Raw genomic sequence first — 24,857 nt, forward strand, 5'->3', positions numbered from 1 at the left:
TCAAGGTAATGGAACTTTATAAAGATGGAAAAGGATAGAAAATGCCAGACAGTACTGTTCAATCACTTATTAAGAAGTGGAAAATTCGAGTATCTCTTGATATCCTTTTCCATCTCTATAAAGTCCCATTACCTTGTTACGCAGGTCTTTTGACAGTTCTTTTCTGCTCCCCATGGCTCAGTATCTAGCCTGCTCAGTGCATCCACATGAGAGCTAACAAACTCATTGACTATTTATACACAGACACTAATTGCAATTTAAAAAGCCACAGGTGTGGGAAATGAACCTTTAATTGCCATTTAAACCTGTGTATGTCACCTTGTGTGTCTGTAACAAGGCCAAACATTCAAGGGTATGTAAACTTTTGATCAGGGCCATTTGGGTGATTTGTTATCATTATAATTTTAAAAAGGAGCCAAACAACTATGTGATGATAAATGGCTTCAGATGATCACTATCCTTAAATAAAAGACAGTTTTTTTGCATGATCATTCCTATTTTCAAAATCAATGCCAAACTTTCACAATTTCTGCCAGGGCATGTAAACATAAAAATGCTAAGCGTGAAATTGCATTTGCATCTATGCATTTGGCAAACTCTTTTATCCAAAGCGATTTTACAGTGCATTCAAGGTATGAGTTTGTGAGTTTCCTGGCATCATAATAAACCAGTTGAGCTACAGGAACCCCTAAATTAACATTTATAAAGAAAATGAAATACACAGAATCAGTTTATGGTAACTGTTAAGTCCTGAACAAACCCTTACAATATATTAATTAATTAGAAGTGTATTGCCACTAAAGGTTTTCTTAAAGGAATAGTTCACCCAAAAATGAAAATCCTCTCATCATTTACTCACCCTCATGCCATCCCAGATGTGTATGACTCTTTTTCTTCTGCAGAACACAAATGAAGATTTTTAGAAGAATATTTCAGCTCTGTAGGTCCATACAATGCAAGTGAATGGTGGCCAACACTTTGACGCTTCAAAAAGCACATAAAGGCATCATAAAAGTAATCGACTCCAGTGTTTTAATCCATATCTTCAGAAGTGATATGATAGGTGTGGGTGAGAAACATCAAAATTTTAGTCCTTTTTTGTTTGAAATTCTTCTCCCTGCCAGTAGGGGGCAGTATGCATGAAGAATGTGAATCACCAAAAACACAAGAAGAATGTGAAAGGGATCTGTTTCTCACCCACACCTATTATATTGAATCTGAAGATATTGTTCTAACCACTACAGTCTTATTTTTATGCTGACTTATATGATTTTTGGAGCTTCAAATTTTTGGCACCCATTCACTTGCATTGTATCAATAGAGCTTAGAAATTCTTCTAAAAATCTTCATTTGAGTTCAGCAGATGAAAGAAAGTCATACACATCTGGGATGGCATGAGGGTGAGTAAATAATGAGAGAATTTTGGGGTGAACTATTCCTTAAAGGGGTTTCATATAACCGGCTACAGTTAGAATAAAAACATTTTCCTGGAGCAGATGGTAATTCTCCATAAAATTTCCCCACAGACTAAGAGACATCCTACAAATTGAACACCACAAGTATACATCCGTGTCTAGGAAACATCCCCAAAGTCTCAGATCAACATCTCTCCCTCAGTTACAATTGCAGTGAAATTCATGTCCTTTGAATTTACATCTCTCATTTTATTTCAAGTACGCCGTGTGACTGATAGGTTTGCCATGCTGCGCTTCAAGAAAATCCGCCCCCTGGACAATACGACGAATCACATTTGCAGATGTGATCAACATGTGTCCAGCAGCATGGAGGAGAGTGGACATGAACCTGAGGGCCTCCCTGAGAGAGTTGGGATGAGAACAAAAGAAATGGAGGGTATGAGTAAACAAAATGGCTTGATATATGTTACTTTGTACAAAGAATTAGTATAATAAACCACTGTTTTAGTTACTACAAAGATGACAAATTAGGCCTTTGAGAAACCCTACATGCTAGAGTTTCCATCTCTATGGCAGTACAAAGAGGGAAACTTCCACTATGCCTGCTTACCTCAGGACTTTTTTGGGTCCGAGGCATTGAAAATCAGCACTGACAGAGTAAAGCCCTTGGAATGTGGCTTTCACATTCAGAGAGCCAAATACATCTTTGGGGCTATTCCGGTAAAGATCAAAGGTGACCTGAGCAATGTCTCTTCCTGTCCTTGGCTTGTGGTCACCTGGTTTGTTTTGACCACTCCTTTGATGCAACTAGGAGGGATAGAAGAGTAAAGTGAAAATACATGGTACTGAACAATACCATCCTTAAGGAAGTCACTAAACAATTTCATTTAAACAAAATTATTTCAGTTGGTTTAAATACATAATATTCCACAGTATACACAATTCAAATAAAATACATGTGTACATGATGCTTAAGGCTTTCATAATCCCAGTATAAGGCTAAAACACTGATAAACACAGCACATATTAGACTTAATTTGTCATATGCATAAACATAGTTATGGTTGCTTCATATTGTGATGTGTTATACTGTGGAGAGTCTCATAATCCTGCTGATGAAGTCACTTGGATGAGAGGTGAAACAGCTTCAAGCAACAAGAGATAAGTCCTGAAGTCACAAACAAATTCTGCTTGACATAAAACCCACATGTACAGGATGAGGTCTCCAGGTCTCTCCAGATTTAAGCCCCATGAAAACTGTGTTGTCTGGCAGGGCCATGAGAAACTCATCCGAGTCGACCTCCGTCCCGTCCTCCTCACACACCAAAGTCAGCACAGTAGATATCAAGAGAGCCTGGGCTGCCTGAAGCACAAAATACATAATTTCACAAGTCTGTGCCAGAACATTTGCAGAATGAAAACATCCCACAATGTTTATCATGAATACATTTTAAAGCCTATCCGTGTTTTTCACATGTCTGTGTAGTTTTTCAGTTACCATTGTAAGATAGATAGAGCCCCTGCAAACCCCTCCAGGCAGGATTAACTGATGTACAGTATCTACTTCTAAAGGACAATGATCATACATTCAAAGACAATGATGAACAGATATTAGGCAAGGCAACCAGACGGTTTTAGAGAGGAGTGAGACAGGCCATCTAAAATGACACCTGCAACACTGTTTGTCAGCTGACTACAATGCTATCTATCATCATTACTGTGATGATCACAATTCACACTAGTGCAAAGACTCCCAGAGCAATTTGTGATTCATATGACATTATTGACATTATTAAACTTGTTAAAATTGACATGCATCTTGGATGAGTAGCAAAACATCTTGGCAACAGAGAATCTCTTCCAGCTGAATTCAAATACATTTTATTAGACAGTATCCTCTTCATGTTTCTGCTTGTTAACAAGTCATAAATGTTTTTTGATTAAAGGAATATTTCAGGTTCAATACAAGTTAAGATCAATCGACAGCATTTGTTGCATAAAGTTGATTACCACAAAAATGTATTTTGACTCGTCCCTCCTTTTCTTTAAAAATAAAAAATCGGCGTTACAGTGAGGCACTTACAATGGAAGTGAATGGGGGTCAATATGTAAACATTCAAATACTCACTGTATCAAAAGTATAGCCACAAGTCATAAACAATGTGTGTTAACATGATTTTAGTGTGATGTAATCGCTTTCTAACCTTTTCTGTGTAAAATTATCTAATTTTACTACTTTGTTGCCATAACAACGCAACGGTGTAAACCCTAAAACGTCCGTAAAAAGGAAGATTTAAACAACTTTACAGCTCAAAAATATTTTAAGTGAATTTTAATTGAGTTTTAATGTAAAGATTTAATGTAAGTGCTTTTATAAGATTAGAAGCTTCACATTTCTGCCTTTAAACCTCTAACAATTTGGCCACATTCACTTCCATTATAAGTCCCTCACTTTAACCTCAGATTTTGCTTTTTTTTTTAAAGAAAAGGAGGGACGTGTCTAAATTAATTTTTGTGGTACTCAATATTATGCCACAAATGCTGTCGATTGAGCTTAACTTGTATTGAACCCGGAATATTCCTTTAACCCTGATGGATTAACCCCTTCAAACCATGGCCAGGTCTAAGAGGAGGCATTGCCCCCCTAGATTTTCCTTGTGCCCCCCAGAAACTTCTGACGCCCCCAACCCTGGTCGGAATACAAAAAGAGAAAACCTATTGCCCACCCTAAAGATCTCATCCTAGTACCAGCATTGTTCCAACCCCATCTACCTGGCCCCCAATATGGGTGTATTGTCCTGTTATCTTTCATTTTCTTGCCTTCTCTTTAAGCTCCTCTAGAGTTCCAGCAGTGACTCCTTTTTTGACCTCTCTGTTCCAGGAGCACACTCTGAATGGACGTTGAGGGGTGGACCACACCCGCCGAGACACTGACCTGAGTAAGAGTGGGGATGAGAGGGAGGCAACATGTCAAAAACAGACAAGAAAAAGTTTAAGAAGAAGAAGAGAACAAGAAAAAGGAAAAAGCTGGTTGCTGTTGTTAAGAGTGAGTGCTGAAGATATACTTGATAATCAAATCAATGACTGCTTTAAAAGTGGGGCACAGCACATACAGCACATGTCAAAGTGATGTAATCATACACTCTTTTATCTGAAGAGCTGTCGATGGAGTTAAACAAGGATATTGTGAAAGACCAACAGTTAAAGTCCATATTTCAAGCCTAGGGACAAACATTTAGAAAACCATTTAAACGTTTTAAAATACATCAAATAAATATTTGTTTGTTTGTTTGTTTTACCAACAACTGTGGTCAAATTGATTAATAAGTATTTATTCAGGTTGGTTTTTAGTCAAAGCGTATTTAGTAGATAAATATATTGTAAAATAAACAGTTCTGAATGTTCATTAAATGATGTCAGTAAACTTACTTTAACAAAGAGGATGTTGTTTCCATCATGGTCTTTGTTGTTTCAGTTGTTTACAGTCCCTTCAGTCTCAAGTAAACTGGTGATACTGAGTGGCAGTTGGTGTAGAATATCACTATCTGAAAATCTGGCCATGTGGACTTTGAGTTTGCTGGATGATTTAGTCTGATAGTCTGTGTCATTGGCCAAGGTCTCTTCCATGACTGTACTTGTGTGTTTAGGGGCGTAGGCATTAATTATATCTGTAAGTATTACCAGGGTTGGGAGGGTTACTTTTGAATGTATTCCACTACAGATTACAGAATACATGCTGTAAAATGTAATTTGTAACATATTTCATTAGGTTACTCAAGGTCAGTAACGTATTCTAAATACTTTGGATTACTTCTTCAGCACTGGTAGATTTTTTCACTTGTTTTGACTATAAAAACTCTGCCAGTACAGTAAGACAAAATACACATGTTAAAAATACATTCTCTGAAAAACCTAAATATCTTATGCAGTGTTGTTTCTAAAACAAGATGAATCTAATTGATCTTGTTTTAAGGATTTTTAGATATTTTTACAGTAAAACAATACAAATATTATTATCAAGAATATGATTTTTGCCCTAATATCAAAGGTCTTACTAGAAAAAAAAGAAATTATGATCCAACATGAGTTTTCTTGATAAAAAAATATGATTGTGTCTGGTAACACGTGCATGTAAAATGGCTAGAAATAACATTTTAACTTAGCGTAAAGCTGACAATTTACACAAGGTTTATTTCTATTTCTTCTGCTCCAAACTTACTTCAAACTTACTTCTCTGTCTGCTCGTATGAATGTAACACATCATAAGAAAGTGTTTCACCGCTGTTCAAATGCACTTTGGATCGCATCATTTATATGTATAAATGTTTTCCATCTGAAAGGACTAAATATTAAATGAAACAAATGACAATAAAATGCAAAGTAATCTCTTCAGTAATCAAAATACTTTTTGAATGTAACTGTATTTTAATTACCAATGATTTAAACTGTAACTGTAGTGGAATACAGTTACTTATATTTTGTATTTTAAATATGTAATCCTGTTACATGTATTCCGTTACTCCCCAGTCCTGAGTATTACCATTTAAATATGCAACTGTCAAAGGTTTGGAAGAATGTTAATGTTCTGAATATAAAATGAGATTAATCCACCTCCTGTATGGTGTTGAACTCTTATTCTGATGGGTTTGATTGAGGCAGGACAGATGACAGCGCAGGTTGACCAATCGCGTTCCAGACCCACCCACATGTGCACATCAAATATTCAAGCTGTACATTCATTTCATCCATGAGCAATAAACATGAGCAATTGGCTAATTTCTTTTTCTTTTCTTTCTTTTTTTTTTTTTTTTAACAAAACGAATAATCAAAAAACAAGCCCTTTTTCCATTTTTGCCTATTGCTTTTAAAAATTGCTTAATGAAAAAACAAAATTCGAAGCATAATTGAGTTTTGTTTTTCGAAACGAAAAAGGAGTGAACGCAACGTACACGGACCACGCATAATATCATCTAAATTAAAGAATCGGCATTCTTAAAAACAAAACTAAAAAGTTCCCTTATCCAGTCCAATTTTTTACGACCAGAGATGTTTTTAACTTAATAGCAACTTTAGCGTTTTTACCATAGGAGAGACCGTACGGTCAACTAGCGTGTAACGACAGTAATTCACCGTTTGCGGATATCATACAAAAGAATTGGGAGTGCCATAAACTGACACCTACGTGTCGCAAAAGTTTATTGTAATAAACTCCAAACATAGCTCATTTCAAAAGGATTGTTTTGTAAAACTTATTGAAGATTAGCGGACAGGCGGTCAATTAATTACGTGATGAACTGTTTCCTCACAAAAGCAGTTCATTCAGTGCACTGAAACATCTCTTCCATAGAAGACAGAAAGAGAAATAACTGCCTCTGGTCTCATTGCTAGCGAGTGTACCAGAGAACAAACTTGTAGGAACAACTTGGTAGTAGGGCTCTGTTAAGTCTCTCTTCCCACCACACCGGAAGCAGTATTTTCGTCACTTTGGCTCGAGGAGTGTTTTTTGACCGATGTTGGTATTATTTTCATTTTGAAGATTTGTGTTTTCTAACGTGCGGTTAGTAGTTTGTAAATAACTGTAGATCATACACAAACTTTACAACTGCGCTGTATCCTGTGAATGTTGTAGCTTTTGAGTTGTACACTGTTCAACTTTTACGTGCAGCAGTGCTGTAAGTAACAGTTTTACAAAACACTCGAGCTGCTCGTTTTCAGGACGGACAGGACAATGAAAGCAACGACACACTCGAAGGATGAAGGTAGGCCGAGTTAATATAGCTCATAATACTAATAAGTCAATGGTAAAAGGTATCGGGTGATCAAATCAAATCACTTTATTGTCACACAGCCATATACACAAGTGCATTGGTGTGTGAAATTCTTGGGTGCAGTTCCGATCAACATAGCAGTCGTGACAGTGATGAGACATATACCAATTTACAATAACATCAGGTTAACACAACACAATTAAACATCTGTTATACACATAATTACACTCAACAATATATAAATAATAACATACTGTACAGTATACAGTACGCACAATATAGATACACATTATTCAATATAAAAATTATATATAGTATATATAGAATGTACAGTATTGTAGTGTATTGACATTCAGGCTGTCGGTTGATAGTCAGTTGTTAAGAGAGAATATAATATGATAATATAATTTATGACAGTCCGGTGTGAGATATAAGAGTAAGAGTAACATGAGTTGTTAGGTTGGTGTTCGTGGTGCATTCACTCACTTGCATACAGATGAATATCTTACACCTTATACTATATTTTCTGTGTCCACATAACAGAGCATAATTCATTATATAGATTAACATGTCAGAGCTATGAATGTTTACTTTTAGTGATAATATATATATATATATATATATATATATATAACTTATCTATTTTTGTCATGCAGTTTTTATTATCTCTTAATGATTGGGAGGCTACATAAAGTATTTGTATTCTTTATATATATATATATATATATATATACTGTATACACAGTTGTGCTCAAAAGTTTGCATACCCTTGGAGAATTGGTAATATTTGTACCATTTTTAAAGAAAACATGAGTGAGCAGGCAAAACACATTTCTTTTATTTCTTATGGGATTCATGTTCGACTGTAGGTTATAACAGAATGGCACAATCATAAAAATAAAAAATATGGCAACAAAGAAAAAAATGAAATGACCCCTGTTCAAAAATCTGCATCCCCTTAGTTCTTAATACTGTCTCCCCAGAGTGGCTCGATGATATTAAGGTCAGGAGACTGTGATGGCCACTCCAGAACCTTCACCTTTTTCTGCTGTAACCACTGGAGGGTCAACTTGGCCTTGTGTTTAGGGTCATTGTCGTGCTGGAAAGTCCAAGAGCGTCCCATGTGCAGCTTTCGTGCAGAAGAATGCAAATTGTCTGCCAGTATTTTCTGATAACATGCTGCATTCATCTTGCCATCAATTTTCACAAGATTCCCCGTGCCTTTAGAGCTCACACACCCCCAAAACATCAGTGAGCCACCACCATGCTTCACAGTGGGGATGGTATTCTTTTCACTATAGGCCTTGTTGACCCCTCTCCAAACATAGCGCTTATGGTTGTGACCATAAAGCTCTATTTTGGTCTCGTCACTCCAAATTACAGTGTGCCAGAAGCTGTGAGGCATGTCAAGGTGTTGTCGGGCATATTGTAACCTGGCTTTTTTGTGGCATTGGCGCAGAAAAGGCTTCTTTCTGGCAACTCGACCATGCAGCTCATTTTTGTTCAAGTATCGTCGTATTGTGCTCCTTGAAACAACCATACTGTCTTTTTCCAGAGCAGCCTGTATTTCTCCTGAGGTTACCTGTGGGTTTTTCTTTGTATCCCGAACAATTCTTCTGGCAGTTGTGGCTGAAATCTTCCTTGCTCTGCCTGACCTTGGCTTGGTATCAAGAGATACCCGAATTTTCCACTTCTTAATAAGTGATTGAACAGTACTGACTGGCATTTTCAAGGCTTTGGATATCTTTTTATATCCTTTTCCATCTTTATAAAGTTCCATTACCTTGTTACGCAGGTCTTTTGACAGTTCTTTTCTGCTCCCCATGGTTCAGTATCTAGCCTGCTCAGTGCATCCACATGAGAGCTAACAAACTCATTGGCTATTTATACACAGACACTAATTGCAATTTAAAAATTAACCTTTAATTGCCATTTAAACCTGTGTGTGTCACCTTGTGTGTCTGTAACAAGGCCAAACATTCAAGGGTATGTAAACTTTTGATCAGGACCATTTGGGTGATTTCTGTTATCATTATGATTTAAAAAGGAGCCAAACAACTATGTGATGATAAATGGCTTCATATGATCACTAACCTTAAATAAAAGACAGTTTTTTTGCATGATCAGTCATATTTTCAAAATCAATGCCAAAATTTCACAATTTCTGCCAGGGTATGCAAACTTTTGAGCACAACTGTGTATATATATATATATATATATTAGTTGCTTAGTAACTCTATAGCTGCTTAAAGTTTTAATGTGTGTTGTAAAATGTTCCAAGGAAGTACAGCACAGAAACTAAAAGCAGTTTTCCCAAGTTTAGTGTTTGCACGTGGGACTTTGAGCAATAGCCAATCAGTTGAACGAGTCAAATAATGATTATGGGACCAGTTTAATAAGGAAGTGATATATGATGGTAAGTTGCCATTTAGGGATTTATAAATAAATAGAAACCAATGCCTGTCTCGTCTTACTGTTAGAGATACCCATCCAACCTTTTCATACAGAATGCAATGATGAGTAGAATAAATGTCACTGGTAATGAAGCTTTGGCCAGAGTGATAGACTGAATCTAAGGGTTTAAGAGTGGAGGCAGAGGCATGTCTATAGATAACATCACCATAATCCAGGACAGACAAAAAGACGGCTTCAGTCAACTTCCTACTAAGCAGGAAATTTTGATCTGTTTCTGTACAAATATCCAATTTTTTGTTGTAGCTTACTTAACAGTGTGTTATTGTGGAATTTAAATGTGAGTTTTTGATCCAACCAGATACCAAGACATTTATACTCCGAGACCCTCTCTTTGCGCATTCGCGGAGAGATTGACAGGCAGGAATTTGGCCAGCAGTTGCTGCAAGCCTCTTATAATCGACCAATTGGTGTGCGAGAAGGCGGGACTTACAAAGAGGGGTTAAAACAATGCAAATATGCGCGCACACTCAATGAAGTATTAGACCAGATGCACATCATAATGCAACTAAATCCTGAATCCTGGACATTTTCGCAAATTTTAGAAATCCCGGCCGGACACTTTTTTAAGGTCAGAAAAAGAGGACATGTCCGGGAAAAAGAGGACGTATGGTCACCCTACGGCAGTGGTGCAGAAATTACTTTTAACATGGGGGCGATGAGGAAACATTTAGAAAATCAATTTAAAGTGACTACTGCTAACAGAAATATGTGTTGTAATACTAATATGTCATGCTTGGGTGGGGACAAAAAGTAAACAGTTCTTACGGTGCTGCCTTGCTGCCGTCTTGACAAAGCGCTCTGGGATGCTTTCGCTGCAAGTGTTCGTTCATGGCGGTTGTACTGCTGTGATAAGCCATTTCCAATTTGCATAGCTTGCACAGCACCACATTGTTGGGTCTCTGGCTAAAATACTCCCACACTTTAGATGACCGTAGGCGAGTTTTTTTTAGCTGCAGCTTGTTCTTCGGGGGAATCCATATTTAAACCGGGTGCTGCCATTTTAATTACTCCATTGCGACGCACCGACGCATGTTATGCAAATCGACGTATTTATGTAATCGGTGATTCGTCCAAGCGCTATTGCTGTCTATTGGACAAGTAGTCCTGAAACCATTTACAGGACTTGAAATCCAAACCAATATCACATAGCTTCTGTAGGAGCATAGCATGATCGACGGTGTCATATGCTTTTGATATGTCGACTAGGAGTGCAGCACAATATTTCCCTTTGTCAACAGCAGATCAAATATCATTTGTAATCAAGGTAATAGCTGTGACAGTACTATGCTTAGCTCTGAAACTGGACTGATGTAGATTTAACACTGAATTTCTTGAGAGGAATGATTTGAGCTGATTATTAATTATTTATTAACTCCAGGACTTTAGCAAGACAGGACAATTTGGAAATTGGACGATAGTTAAGATAATTTTTATCACCACCCTTATGCAGAGGGTGCATAACCCTAAAATGTGCAGATTTCTAGACCTGAGGGATAACTCCAGAAGAAATGGAGAGATTTAAAAGATACGTAATTTGGTCATCGATAAAAGGGGCACAGAGCTTTAAAAAAAATCAGGGTCGAGTTTATCCTCCCCAGTTGCTTTCCTACTGTCAATAGCTTGAAGTGCCTCTCTAACGGCTGAGGGAGTGAAGGCTTGTAGAGTGAACTGAGAGGTAGGATTGAAGGAGGGCTCATGAGTCAAAGGCTTACTATTAAGAGCAGATCCTGAGGAGACCTAGGGATTATAGCAAAAATCATAAATGTCGATTATTGCCCTTGATATTGTAATCACGATTGTTAATGTCGATTAAAATATTAAATTACATCACAAAGTAAGCAACCGTGCGGTTCTTCAGAGTACCAGATTTCAATGGTGGATATGAGCTGCGCTCCACTTTCTTTTAAACATCTTTTAAGCATTAAATATTGTAATAATGTTTGTTAAAGTTAGGCCAAATAAAAATGATTTTAAATGGATATCTATGTTAGCTAAATTATTGCTAAATTACTGCTTAAATTATTAGTCCACATACAGTAAATAATATGACATATTCAATATTCAAACTTATTTGAAACAGACAAATTTACTTGGTGTTCAGTAAGAGACAGGGGACCATTCATCCCATTAGATCTTCAGTGGTGATCTTGTTCATGTAAGATCATCTTTGGATCATATTTGGCCTCAGTGGGTGCACTTTGACGTTTGTGCAATTCGTGAAAATGTTAAATCTACTAATACCAGCTACATGGCAAATGGGTCTTATTAGAGCAGACACGATAACAATGACGGTGATTCCTGAAATATGCTATTCATGCCATATTCTTTATGTTGGCTACACCTCCAAAACACACTTAGAACAGTTAATCTGAATTACTTTATTGCTATTTTGTACAAATCAAATTCACATTGGCCTATTTACTAACATGAGAAAACTAAACTGTTAATGAATTTTTTAAATAAATTGTACACAGAAATCGAGCAACGCGACAAACTCTCCCATTACAAAGCCTGTTCATTAAAAGTTCTTACATTTCTTTTAATAATCCTAGAGCTTGATCTTTCCAATCAAGCACTTCTAACGCAGGCTAGAGGACAATGATCACTAAGGCCAAGTGCAAAAACTCCAGAAGCAGTAATTTTGTCCCCCCTGTTGGACAGAATCAAATCTATCAATGTTGATTTTGAATGATCCTTCAGATTAGGTGTGGTCGGCTCATCAATAAACTGTTACAGATTGAGACTGTCACACATTTTTTTTTAGACTATTTGAATCGGTTGCTAACCAATTTAGGTTAAAGTCACCTAGTTACTGTACTGCACAAATAAGTCTGCTAATTCATTAATTGCACTAGAGACAGCTGAGTGTGGTCTGTATACACCCACCACATTAATTGAATTATTACTAGATAAATTCAGTTTCAGAGCAATAAATTCAAAAGAATGAGGTATAGTGACAGCATTTAAAACAGTAACAGGTAAACATGACCAATATATATATATATATATATATATATATATATATATATATATATTAGTTATAGAGTTTTTATATAGTGTTTATTTAAAAAAAAAAAATTGCCCTCATGAAAGTACAAAATGCCTCTGAGAATGCAGAGAGCAAATATTGCCCTGTAATTTTAAAGTTGTTTTCTGACACTGGTAATATCAGTTGGAGATTTCAAATTCAGAATTTCAAAAGTCCAGGACGGTTTTATTTGTATTTTATTAAAGAAGTCATTTTTTCAGCAGATACACCGCAGCCACTGTCAGCTCTGCGGCTCTTAGCTCCACCCCTGCACCTGGTGTCTGCAGCCATGTGGAAGGTGATGCAGCGGAGGGATGCTGTTCATTATGGGAAATTGGAGGAGATTATAACATCAATCTCTGAGACTGTCCCTGGGTTGCTCAGTTACAGACATCAAGCCAGGCTGACAATGGGTTTACGGGCACTGGTAAGACTACTGAAATGTCACTAGATACAGTATTACTACTAAACATGGCTTTAAATATACATAAAAAATAAAATAAAACAAGAAACTCAATTCTGTGATTCCCTAACTTTTGGACACTTAAAGCTCCACTTTTTTGTTTTGCCTTTTAGGCTGTTTTCCGCAATGTGTGCACACACTATGTTTACATGCACTTATTTTCGTCAATCCGAATAAATTCAATCCGATTGCAAATTCTGATTGTACTGTTTAAATGTACCCTAAACTTAGCAATCCGATACAAATATTATACATGTATTCCGAACAAAACTTCTGTGTATGCGAAGAGCATCATTCATCACGTTCTTAAGATGCGGAGAAAGGTTGAGAAAGCCACCGTGACCGCGCATGGCACATAATTAGGGTTTTTTCTTTGTTGAGATATCTAAAAATATGCCAGGCAGAAAAGCTTTCTTCTTATGTTGCTCACTTTATTCGGCACACAAAGAATTAGAAGAAGAGTCCAATATCCTGTCTGGCTTAAACCTCATTAAGCCTCATGCACTTTCTTCCTCTAATATAAATGTTCGCATCTCTGAATGTGAGTACAAAGTAAAGACAGGTGGGTGAGAGCTGCCTTTAAAAGAGTTCACAGAAGTGGATTTGAAACAAAATAATAGGGACTTAAGCAACAGCTGTGGAAAAATCACTAAGCAATAATGACAGCGGAATAGAGCATTTAATCATTTAATATAAAAACTAATTTAATACAGCAAGAAAAGGGGTGCTTGCAGTGTTCAGTAACTGTCAGGACAGTACTCTTGTATGATATAAATAGCCTACATCTAAAACCTAGATATTAATGTTATTAATAATTATATATGTCGCGTTCACGCAGTGGAACACAGAACTCCGTAACCGCACCTGCTGCTTAAAGTTTCCATTAAGAATGACACACCTTTGTTTTTTGCTTTATATGACGTCATGAAAGAACATGTGCTCTTGCATTAATAGTAAAGACTGTTTTTTTTTTTTTTGTTTTTTTTTTCTTGCTATTTTGCAGCTGATCTTGGAGAAGCTTCGTCAGTCAGATCCTCCTGACACTCCACATGTCCTCCAGGAGCTGGGCAAGCTGCAAGCTTTCTCCTTTACCAACAGAAAGGTGAGGGCAGCTTAAACACTGTGCAGAGTCCCTTTCTGTTATTTTTAAAAGAAAATTGTTTTGTTATTATTTTACTATCTTGTTTGCTTCTCTGCTTCATCCAGCTTGTTATGAGCTAAATTCTTGGAGTTTTCTTGCATCTGAGTTCACAATAGTTGCATGCACACACACCCCCATACCCACACAGTAAGTGCTCTGCCTATTCTTATCATCAGAAGAAGGATCAGAAGGTGGAGGAAGCTAAACGCAACTTCCACTCCATGGTGCACTCTCTCCTAAAGAATCCAGCATCTAGAAATCAATTCTTCAAGGTAAACAAGCTGACTATCTAGTCAAATCTTTCTCTTTCAGGCACACTTATGTGGACTGACGTTGTTTTGACTTTGACTGTAGGAGGATTTTCAGGTTCAGTATGGAGGGCATTACGTGGCCAGTCTAGAGAAGCTACTTTGGGAGTTTCTAAACAGATTGGATCAGCTATTACCTCCTCCAGATCTTGCTCAGGTACATTTCGTTTAGTTCAGAACTGTCTCTATTTTCCATTTTAAAAGGTTAGTTCACCCAAAAAAAAAAAAAAAATTCTCATTATTTACACTCATGCCAAGATTTTTAGAAGAATATTTCCACTTTGTAGGTCCATACAATGCAAGTGGATGGTGATCAGCTCTTTAAAGCTCCAAAAAGAGTATTAAAAGTAATCCATATGACTCCAGTGGCCATGACGTAGGCACGTTGGCATGTTCACGCGAGAACTGTTGCGATACAACCAGAAATGCAGCTCAATTTGTTTACAACAGAACGCTGTTCACAAGCTTCATTGGTTTTGCTTTCATATGAACATACCAGCACGCTTACGTCACGCGAGATGCAGTGTGAACTGATTCTCCTCATGGACGCGCATTGGAGGGCGACCGGAATGAATATTTATAGTGAAAAGGGACCCTAGCTGGGATTTGAACCCACCTATCAGCCCTGATTCTTAACCACTATGCACTATACCCATGGTACTCAACAGGCCGCATCCGGCCTGCAAACCATCTTTTTGTGGCCCGCGTGATGTCATCTCATAAAATTATTGAATGTTTATGAATTTTGAGTCCATTTTCTAGAGCATTTGCAGTAATTCTCAGTATTGATAAACTTCTGAACCGTAATGGAGGAAAAGAAATGGCAAATGGATAAAAATAATGAATTAAACTACAAATCTGTGAATTTAAATCTGATTGTAAGCCACTTTATATACCGTGAGTGCGGCGTCAGTCTGCGTGCACGTTGATAGAAACAGTTTGTGTGCGCTCAGTGACTTTAAACACGCACACGCTGAGTCTCTCTTCCACACCTGCTGGTCACTGCCAAGCTCAACAGAGATATATACTGGTCGCAAATAGTAATTACAGGTAAAAAGGTTTATCCTGTAATAACGGAGTTGAATTTTAATGATTTGCGTTACTTAACTAAAAATAACTCTGAATAGAGGGTAATAGATAATGATGTCTGATGTCTCATTGAAGCGCTTTTGGAGCTAGTATTGCATTTATATGTCTTGTTTTGAGGGTACTGTATATCTGGTGTGTGTGTGTGTTTACTAGGTAGCCAGTGTGTCATGACAATCTTTGACAGTGACAACAGAACAGATAATCCTCTTTCTATACATGGCAAAAATGTTGACATTTCTCAAAATATACATTTTAATTATTTTATTTTAATTTTTTTAAGTGGTGTATTCTGCTGCAGTATGTGGCCTACTTGTAAAACAGTTGATCTTTTAAAACAAGCAAACAAAAATCATATAGGCCTATATATGTTCATTATTATAGTACTGTATATCACAGCTTTTATTTTTTAAAGAACCACACTTTTACAAGAATTTTGCTATATATCTATATATAATGTTTTACTTTATTCTTGTTAATTACATGTGCCCATGATGTATTAAATAGCATGTAGCATAGTCTGTTTGCCTCATTAATATAAAAAAGTTATTAAAATCTTTTTTAATAATAATAAAAAAAGAGTATGGCCCTCGAGGCTAAAGGGATCCTGCATTCCGGCCACCTGGCTAAGTTGAGTACCCCTACACTATATTTTATACTAGACCTGTGCCAATCATATATCAAGATATCACAATGCTTGTTCTTGTGATATTGTATCAATACTTTAAGTCCCTGCATCAATATTTTTGTTGATCTATTTCGTTATTCATATAATGTCCAACATTTCAGTAATGAAGAAGCAGGTCATCTAAATAAGCGCAAACTCTGAGATCGGGGTTTTGTTGTGAGGTCAGAACTGCTTGTATGGGCCACAAGAGATGGAAACTGAACCTGCAGATTCATTCTCTCACTTACATGCTGTGTTTCTATCATTTGTTGGCCGCAGTTTCAGTCGTGATCCACTAATGATGTCATAACATATTGTGAAGTATTGAATCACGACATATGTATCGTGATAATTACTGTATTGTGAGGTGGTTGGCGATACCAAGCCCTAATACCAATACATACAGTAAACTGCCCATAGTTAGTCCACTCCAATTCTTTCATGTATTTTGATTTCTTCACAGCTGTTGATTGTCACAGGCTGGTAATCATTTCATTGTGACCAAAGGGGGAAAGTTTGCGTATTAGCTTGAAGGTAGCAAAATAAGCTCAAAATTCCACCTTGTAATGTAAAGATTACAGTCGGTACTCAGAAAGGCTGAACGATATGGAGGGAAAATGCAATATGCGTTAAGTAGATATACAGTGCATTCAGATAGTATTCAGACCCCTTCATTTTTTTTTTCACATTTTGTTATGTTTCAGCCTTATGCTAAAATGCTTTAAATTATTGATTTTCTTTTTTTCACATCAATCTACATTCAATACCCCAAAATGACAAGGCAAAAAAAAAAAAAAAAAGATTTTTGATTACTTTGCAAATTTATTAAAAAGAAAAACTGAAATATCACATTGACATAAGTATTCAGACCCCTTGCTATGACACTTGAAATTTAGCTCAGGTCCATGCCATTTCTCTGGATCATCTTTGAGATGTTTCTACACTTTGATTGGAGTACACCTGTGGCAAATTCAAATTATTGGACATGATTTGGAAAGCCACATACCTGTCTGTATAAGGTCTCACAGCTGAAAATGCATATCAGAGCAAAAACCAAGCCATGAGGTCAAAGGAACTGCCTATAGAGCTGAGAGACAGGATTGTGTCGAGGCACAGATCTGGGGAAGGCTACAAATTTGTTTTGGCTGCATTAAAGGTTCCCAAGAGCACAGTGGCCTCCATAATTCTTAAATGGAAGAAGTTTGGAACAACCAGCACTCTTCCTTGAGCTGGCCGCCCGGCCAAACTGAGCAATCGGGGGAGAATGGCCTTGGTAAGAGAGGTGACCAAGAACCTGATGGTCACTCTGGTTGAACTCCAGAGATCATGTGTGGAGATGGGTGAAACTTGCAGAAGTACTACCATCACTGCAACACTCCACCGATCTGGGGTTTATGACAGAGTGGCCAGACGTAAGCCTCTCCTCTGTGCAAGACACAAAAAAGCACCTAAAGGACTCTCAGACAGTGAGAAACAAGATTCTCTGGCTTGATGAAACAAAGACATCAGACCAGAGAATCAATTCCAAGCATCATGTCTGGAGGAAACCAGGCACCGCTCATCACCTGCACAACACCATCCCAAGTGGTGGTAGCATCATGCTGTGGGGGTGTTTTTCACCTGCAGGGACTGGGGGACTGGTCAGGGTTGAAGGAAAGCTGAACGCAGCATAATACAGAGATATCCTTAATGAAAACCTGGTCCAGAGTGCTCAGGACCTCAGACTGGGCCGAAGGTTCACCTTCCAACAGGACAATGACCCTAAGCACACAGTAAAGACAATGGAAGAGTGGCATAAGAACAACTCTGTGAATGTCCTTGAGTGGCCCAGCCAGAGCCCGAACTGAACCTAATCGAACATCTCTGGAGAGACCTGAAAATGGCTGTCCACCGACGGTCCCCATCCAATCTGACAGAGCTTAAGAGGAACTGCAGAGAAGAATGGCAGAAATCCCCAAATCCAGGTGTGCAAAGCTTGTCGCATCATACCCAATTAGACTTGAGGCTGTAATCACTGCCAAAGATGCTTCAACTAAGTACTGAGTTAAGGGTCTGAATACTTATGTCAGTGTGATATTACAGTTTTTTTCTTTTTAATAAATTTGCAAAGTTATCAGAAATCTGGTTTTTGCTTTGTCATTATGGGGTATCGAGTGTAGATTGATGTGGAAAAAAATAATTGAAAGCATTTTAGCACAAGGTTGCAAATAAAATGTGAAAAAATGAAAGGGTCTGAATAGTTTCTGAATACACTGCAATATAATATTATGATGACGTCATTGGAGTGTGCAGTACATTGGAACCCCCACCACTCAAATATACTGTTTATATTTGAGGTTTATTGAGAGAGACAAAAAGACTTCACAATCATAGTTGTCTTTTGTTCCAAATTGTATATAGACTTAATATAATACACAGTTTAACCATTAGTTGCATATCCACAAATGTGACACACTCCCATCATTTGAGTCAGTAGTAGTTTTTTGGAGAAACACAATTTTAGGCTCTGCTTTCAAATTATGTAAATGTCATCACCAAATTCAGCAAAAAAAAATGTATGCTCTTTAATACTATGTGTGACAGATCGTGGTACCTACCCATTCAAAAGGAATGTGTTTTTGTTGAGAAATTTTTTGGTGCTACACACCCTCTCTCTGACTTATAGTATGAAAAAAACATGAATGAACATCAGAGGGTATGTTCAAAGATACAATACAACTTACTAAAATTTGTGAACTCATATGTAATCGTCTAGTCTGTGAATGTTGAAATGACATTGAGAAAATGAGTGGGGAATTCCTTGTGCTTTGGAACTTTATACCAAGTCACATACACCTAGTCTATTCTCTGCTATCTGCGTCACCATAAATGCTACTTTTTGAAGAACTGTTTTTTTGCCAGGCCATGCGATATGCATATTGCGATATGTACATTTGCGATATTTCAATAAATATGATATATCGTGCATCCCTACTACTTGGATTCAAAGTGTCTCTTTTGCACGTTTTAAAGGTGCATTGTGAAATTTTTGCACTAATAGCGGCACTAAACACTCAAAGTACCAGTTTCCAAACTGGTTTCCTAAACACCCATCTGCCACAAATATTAGTCCACATTCAGGTAGTAACAAACCAAACTCACACCATTGGTAAAGCATGTGTTGCTGTGTCGGGCTGCTCAAATTAACAGGTTGTAATTTAATTTGGTGCCATAGAAATTACAAGCTGAACTTTCTATATAATAAATATTCCTTTAGTTGTGCAGTTCTACGTGACACTTTTCATTGTTTTTTTATTGTCTTGTCTGTGTCAGACTGTCTCATGGCTCAGTGCTGCCCCTGCTGTTTTGGAGGAGTGTGCGCGCTCTGCCTCTCAGCCCCAGCTCCTCAGAACTCTGCTGCAGCATGAGAAATGCCTCGGACACCTCGGGTCAGGTATGTTTGGTTGTTGAAGTCAGGGACTAAAAACAAACTGGTTTTTATTTGTTTGTTCTGATTAGAAACAATTTTTCTGGTGTTCCGCAGCCACTTTTCCAATTGGTAACCGGTTAAAACAAAATTAAAGAATGGTTAACACTCTTTTTTTTTTTTTTTTTTAAATGACAGTACTCTGTGCAAAGGGCGAGTAATATACCAGTTGCAGTGTTACCAGATCTCTCAAGAAAAAAAAAGTGGGACCTGGTCTGGAAAAACAAGCTCAAAATAAGGCCTTGCCTAACTCAAAATAAGTAAAAATAAGCAATTTAGCAGTTCTTTGCCCCATGTGGGGGAAAAATATAAAATAACACTATATAAATTGCGTTTTCAGTAAATGTATTCTTTTCTCCCAATTTGGAATGCCCAATTCCCACTACTTAGTAGGTCCTCGTGGTGGCGCGGTTACTCACCTCAATCCCTGTGGCGGAGGACAAGTCTCAGTCAATTCACGCATCTTATCACGTAGCTCGTTGTGCATGACACTGCGGAGACTCACAGCACGGGAGGCTAATGCTATATTCCGTGATCCACGTACAACTTACCACACGCCCCATTGAGAGTGAGAACCCCTAATTGCGACCACGAGGAGGTTACCCCATGTGACCTTCCCTCCCTAGCAACCGGGCCAATTTGGTTGCTTGGGAAACCTGGCTGGAGTCACTCAGCACGCCCTAGATTCGAACTTGTGACTCCAGGGGTGGTAGTCAGTGTTAATACTCGCTGAGCTACCCAGGCCCCAGTAAATGTATTCTTAATAATAAACAAAGATATATAGCTCTGGAAAAAAATTGAGACCACTCCAAATTTTTCTTAAATCATTACCTCAACATGTATGGCAGCCATTCCATTCCAGTGCCTGTTGAATTCCAACACAAGCACAAGTGATCACCTGAACCAAATCTTATGTAATGAGGAAAAGTATAAAAACCACTACTGTGGTCATCACTATCCTCTTGCAATAGGACCAGCTGGATGGCAAAAACAGTTCTAGCAGCAGTGTTGTAGTCAAGACCACCTAAACCGAGACCAGGTCAAGACCAGAGTGTGTATATATATATATATATATATAGATATATATATAGATATATATAGATATATATATAGATATATATAGATATATATATATATATATATATATAGATATATGTATGTATAAGAAATAGTTCCACTCATAAGAGCGTTTTAGGGACGAAAAACAGAAAATGTCTTGAGATAAAACCCTGAACAATGTCTTAAGGTGTGGTAACCGTGGTATAAGCGGAATAATTGACTCCGGCCCATTGAATTGTTTAAAAATAATGCGCACACACTCTGCGTGTCTTGACCGCATTACCACCTCGGATGTGCATTATTTTTAAACAATTCAATGGGCCATCGTCAATTATTCCTTACATAATTTAGACTCGTCCCTCCTTTTCTTAAAAAAAAAAATAATCAAAAATTGAGGTTACAGTGAAGCACTTACAATGGAAGTGAATGGGGGCCAATTTTTTTAATGTTAAAATATTCACTTTTTCAAAAGTTTAGCCGCAAGACATGTTAATTTAGTGTGATAAAATTGCTTACTAACCTTTTCTGTGTAAAGTTATAGCCAATTTTACAACTTCGTTCCCATGACGATGTAACGCACTAAACACTAAAACCCTAAAACGACACACATACAGCTAAAATATTACACAAGTTTTAAAAGAATGAATGTAAGTTCTTTTATAAAGTTATAAACTTCACATTTCTGCCTTTTAAAGCCTCCAAAAATTGGCCATTGTAAAAATCACTTCCATTGTAAGTGCCTCAATGTAACACAGTTTTGCATGTTTTAAAGAAAAGGAGGGACAAGTCTAAATACATTTTTGTAGTAATCAACATTAGGCCACAAATGCTGTCGATTGAGCTTCACTTGAATTGAACCCGGAATGTTCCTTTAAGACGTAGAAATGTGTGATGCAGCTATTTACTTCAGAATCAAACCACATGCTTATCATGTTCAAATAAAAAGAGAGAAGCCTCATTTGTTGGACAACAGAAAGTGGGTGTAATTCTGAAAATTTACTGAGATAAACCATTTGGACTTTGGTTTCATGAAAAAAAAAGTTCCGAATGAATTAACCGGTTACCAGCATTTAAAAATCACGTTTGAACTCCGGAACAATTGAAAGGGACTTTGTAATCGTTTACAGTTACGTTTTGCCAAAAAATTAGTTTGTTTTCCTTTCTTGGAATGTTTTCAGTCCCTGGTTGAAATAGAGTTGAATTAAGAATTAAGATATACTTACTTCTGTCACCCATTTTGCCCTTTCCATCTGTGCTGTCCTCCACTGTTTTCCTTTTCTTCCTCTGACTTTATTTCTCATTATCAGCATCTCTTCTGTCCTCCACTGGTGAATCGATCCTATCCTCTCTTTCTCTTCCTCTTTCTGGCAAAGTGCTGCAGACCATCCAATCAGAATCCACTCCCAAATCTAACACAGTCTTAAGTCCTGCCTTTTTAACACCCAGAGCTACTCGTAGAACAGCAGAAGAAGCCCTTTCGCAGGTTGCACCTGTGATTGGGTCAATTACCAATGAAGATCTCCAAAAAAACGTCCTAACCAAGAAAGCAGCACCCAGTGTAGTAAGAGAATTTGAATCAGCCTTGGAGAGATCCAAAAATACCAGGACCAAACAAAGCTCATGTTCTGAGAAAGAGATTTTAGAGAAGGATCCAGAACAGGATTGTTTTGTTGGGAATATGCTAGTCACAGTCCTCAGTCAGTCATCAGACAGTGGAGAAGAAGTGGAGGGGGACAACAAAGAAAATAGAAATGATAGAGAGAGGATTAGTGAAAGCAGACTTCCTAGAAAGAATGGACACAGAGAAAAAGAGGGAGATGTTGAGAGAGAGTATTCACCTAAGAGAAAAACCCAAGGCATGGGCTCACAGGAAGAGGTAGATGTCAGTGCTCTCCACATTTCCTGTATGAAGCGACAACTCAGAGTTGTCATTCCCAGATTGAACCTCAGCAGTGTCAATCTTCCGGTCCACCTCAATCACCTGTCTGATAAGGAAGATGACACCAGATCTCCATGTCAAGCTAACGTAAAAGATATATCCAGAGTGGGAAACAGTGACTCGATGACACGGAAGAGGAAATGTATTGATTTGACCACAACACCTGAAAAGCATCTGGTGGACATAATCAATAAACAGTAAGAAAATGACCATATATTATATTATACAGTTGTTTGAAAATGGCAATTCAAATACATTGGATTTCAAATTCATGTTGTATTCTTGTGTCTAAGATGATCTTTATAATTCTTGTAACCATTTTAAATTGTCCGAATGACTCGTTCTCTAAGAACCTCGTCTGCCTCTCCGTGTATCCCCCTTGTTCTGCATTGCAAAATGGCAACTCCAGGTACCAAAAAAATTTGGTAATTACCGCTGTTATGTTTACACAAGTTATCTTTACTCAATTGTTCAGATTACACTTTTGGTTTGACATCTATTTTAGAAACACTGTCTTCTATAACTGATTCAACTGATGATGACATGATAGTCGACTCTGAGGATGAGACAATAGATAAAGTGAGGAGAAAGGTTTGTAACCACACCTATATTATTAAAACATCCAAATAAAAGTTTTGGTGGTAGTCATCTAAATCCAGTGGCAAGAGAGATGATCGATCAAAGGTTCAGGCCTCTCAAGAGTGCTGGAGTTACAGCAGAAATCTGTGGCCACGTACACATTGCAACTAAACACGGTTGTCGCTACTCTTCTGAGTGCGTAATCGTGTTATGTAAACAGAGTTTGATTATACAGGAGCATTAACTGCGCTCTTCAACCGAAAGACTCCCAAAAAACTCGAAATGAATTTTCATTCAATCCGTGTAGTGGACTGCACGTCTGAGATGTGTGTCTCTCTTCTCCAGGAGCAGTGCTAGCAAATCAGAGACGGAAGTATGTGTCTTAACTCATTCACAGATTTTGGGACAAATCTGTGTCTCTCTACCTCAGTTGCTCCTGCCAGCCCTGCGGTCTAGGGGTAACCCATACATCCACAGAGCAGCAGCTTGCCAAGCATAAACAAATCACTGTGCCTCTGATGATGACAGTTTACTTACTATTGCTGCAAAACAACTTATTTTCAGTCTCTATTATTTGATTTCAAAATACAAAAACTTCAACACCAAACAGGTTAAACTGATGCTGTGTTACCACTATATCACAGTTTTTCTTACTTTGCACTGTGTACGTGGCTTATATGTGTTATTTATGGACAAGTTTGCTCTGTTAGGATAGCACAGTTCATATCTCATAATCATATAAACTGATTAAATGTTCATATTTATACTTGAAATATGCTCATTTTGACAGTTCTGACCACTTGTGATTTTGTTTTCCCTCGGTTTGTCAGGTATTCACTCAGCACCATTACAGAACAAATAATGGCACTTATGTGCCCACTCTGCATGAGTTCTGGAATCCTATGTTTTATTGCCGAGATGTGGTGTCCCCTGGAAAAAGATGTTGATAGAGCTACATGGGAATGTCACTCTTGCTTATAGACTTTGGTGCTACAGTTTTTGCAATTATGAATAATCTGTGTAGTTTCATTTTTTAAATAGACTGGTTTGTAACGGAGGGATACTATGTTCTTTTAAAAAGTATGCACATTTATTTTAAATGTGTATCATGTGTAATATTATCTATGTTGTTAATAATAAATGTAAAATGTCTTTTAAAATAAAGAATTTTGTCCTCTTTGAGAAAAACTAACAATTTTAAACAATTTCCCAACATTTGTAGAAAACCTGGAAATATCAGAGAATTTTACAATTGTGATTTCCAGACCTAGGAAAGGCATGGAAATGTAAAAAAAAAATCTAAGTCATGGAAATGTTCATTGTGACAAATCTTTTTTTTTTTTTTTTTTTCTGGGTATGCCCAGATCAAAAATATTTCTTCATATGCATTTTTAATTGCAATCTGTATTGATTTTATATATATATATAAATGTGTGAATGGAAAAAAAAAAAAATCATTAAGT

The 24,857-nt window shown here is 37.3% G+C and overlaps 2 protein-coding genes across 13 annotated transcripts; one reads left to right on the forward strand and one right to left on the reverse strand.

Annotated features, from left to right (window-relative positions):
• Positions 1-1,659: 1,659 nt before the first annotated feature.
• Positions 1,660-5,383, reverse strand: cideb (cell death inducing DFFA like effector b). The gene is made up of 5 exons (XM_051698083.1): positions 4,845-5,383; positions 4,236-4,350; positions 2,623-2,778; positions 2,026-2,222; positions 1,660-1,815 (listed from the first exon to the last, which is right to left on the reverse strand). Exons 1-5 carry the CDS (start codon positions 4,871-4,873, stop codon positions 1,665-1,667), a joined length of 648 nt encoding a protein of 215 aa, XP_051554043.1. The 5' UTR covers positions 4,874-5,383; the 3' UTR covers positions 1,660-1,664.
• A 1,473-nt stretch (positions 5,384-6,856) lies between these two features.
• tinf2 (TERF1 (TRF1)-interacting nuclear factor 2) lies at positions 6,857-24,692 on the forward strand. Of its 12 annotated transcripts, XR_007897206.1 has the most exons (11): positions 6,858-7,174; positions 12,908-13,113; positions 14,153-14,251; positions 14,467-14,562; positions 14,645-14,755; positions 19,664-19,784; positions 22,184-23,012; positions 23,166-23,224; positions 23,321-23,406; positions 23,740-23,852; positions 24,225-24,242. XR_007897206.1 is itself a non-coding variant. In XM_051697865.1 (10 exons), exons 1-10 carry the CDS (start codon positions 7,144-7,146, stop codon positions 23,749-23,751), a joined length of 1,650 nt encoding a protein of 549 aa, XP_051553825.1. In that variant the 5' UTR covers positions 6,858-7,143; the 3' UTR covers positions 23,752-23,901. The 12 variants fall into 12 exon arrangements, 7 of the variants coding, with proteins under 7 accessions (XP_051553847.1, XP_051553825.1, XP_051553813.1 ...); XR_007897204.1 differs by having other exon boundaries at positions 23,321-23,852; positions 24,225-24,247; XM_051697865.1 differs by lacking the exon at positions 24,225-24,242 and having other exon boundaries at positions 23,740-23,901.
• The last annotated feature ends 165 nt before the right edge of the window (positions 24,693-24,857 follow it).

This window comes from Myxocyprinus asiaticus, chromosome 1 (genome assembly GCF_019703515.2).
Source record: "Myxocyprinus asiaticus isolate MX2 ecotype Aquarium Trade chromosome 1, UBuf_Myxa_2, whole genome shotgun sequence".
Lineage (NCBI taxonomy): Eukaryota > Metazoa > Chordata > Actinopteri > Cypriniformes > Catostomidae > Myxocyprinus > Myxocyprinus asiaticus.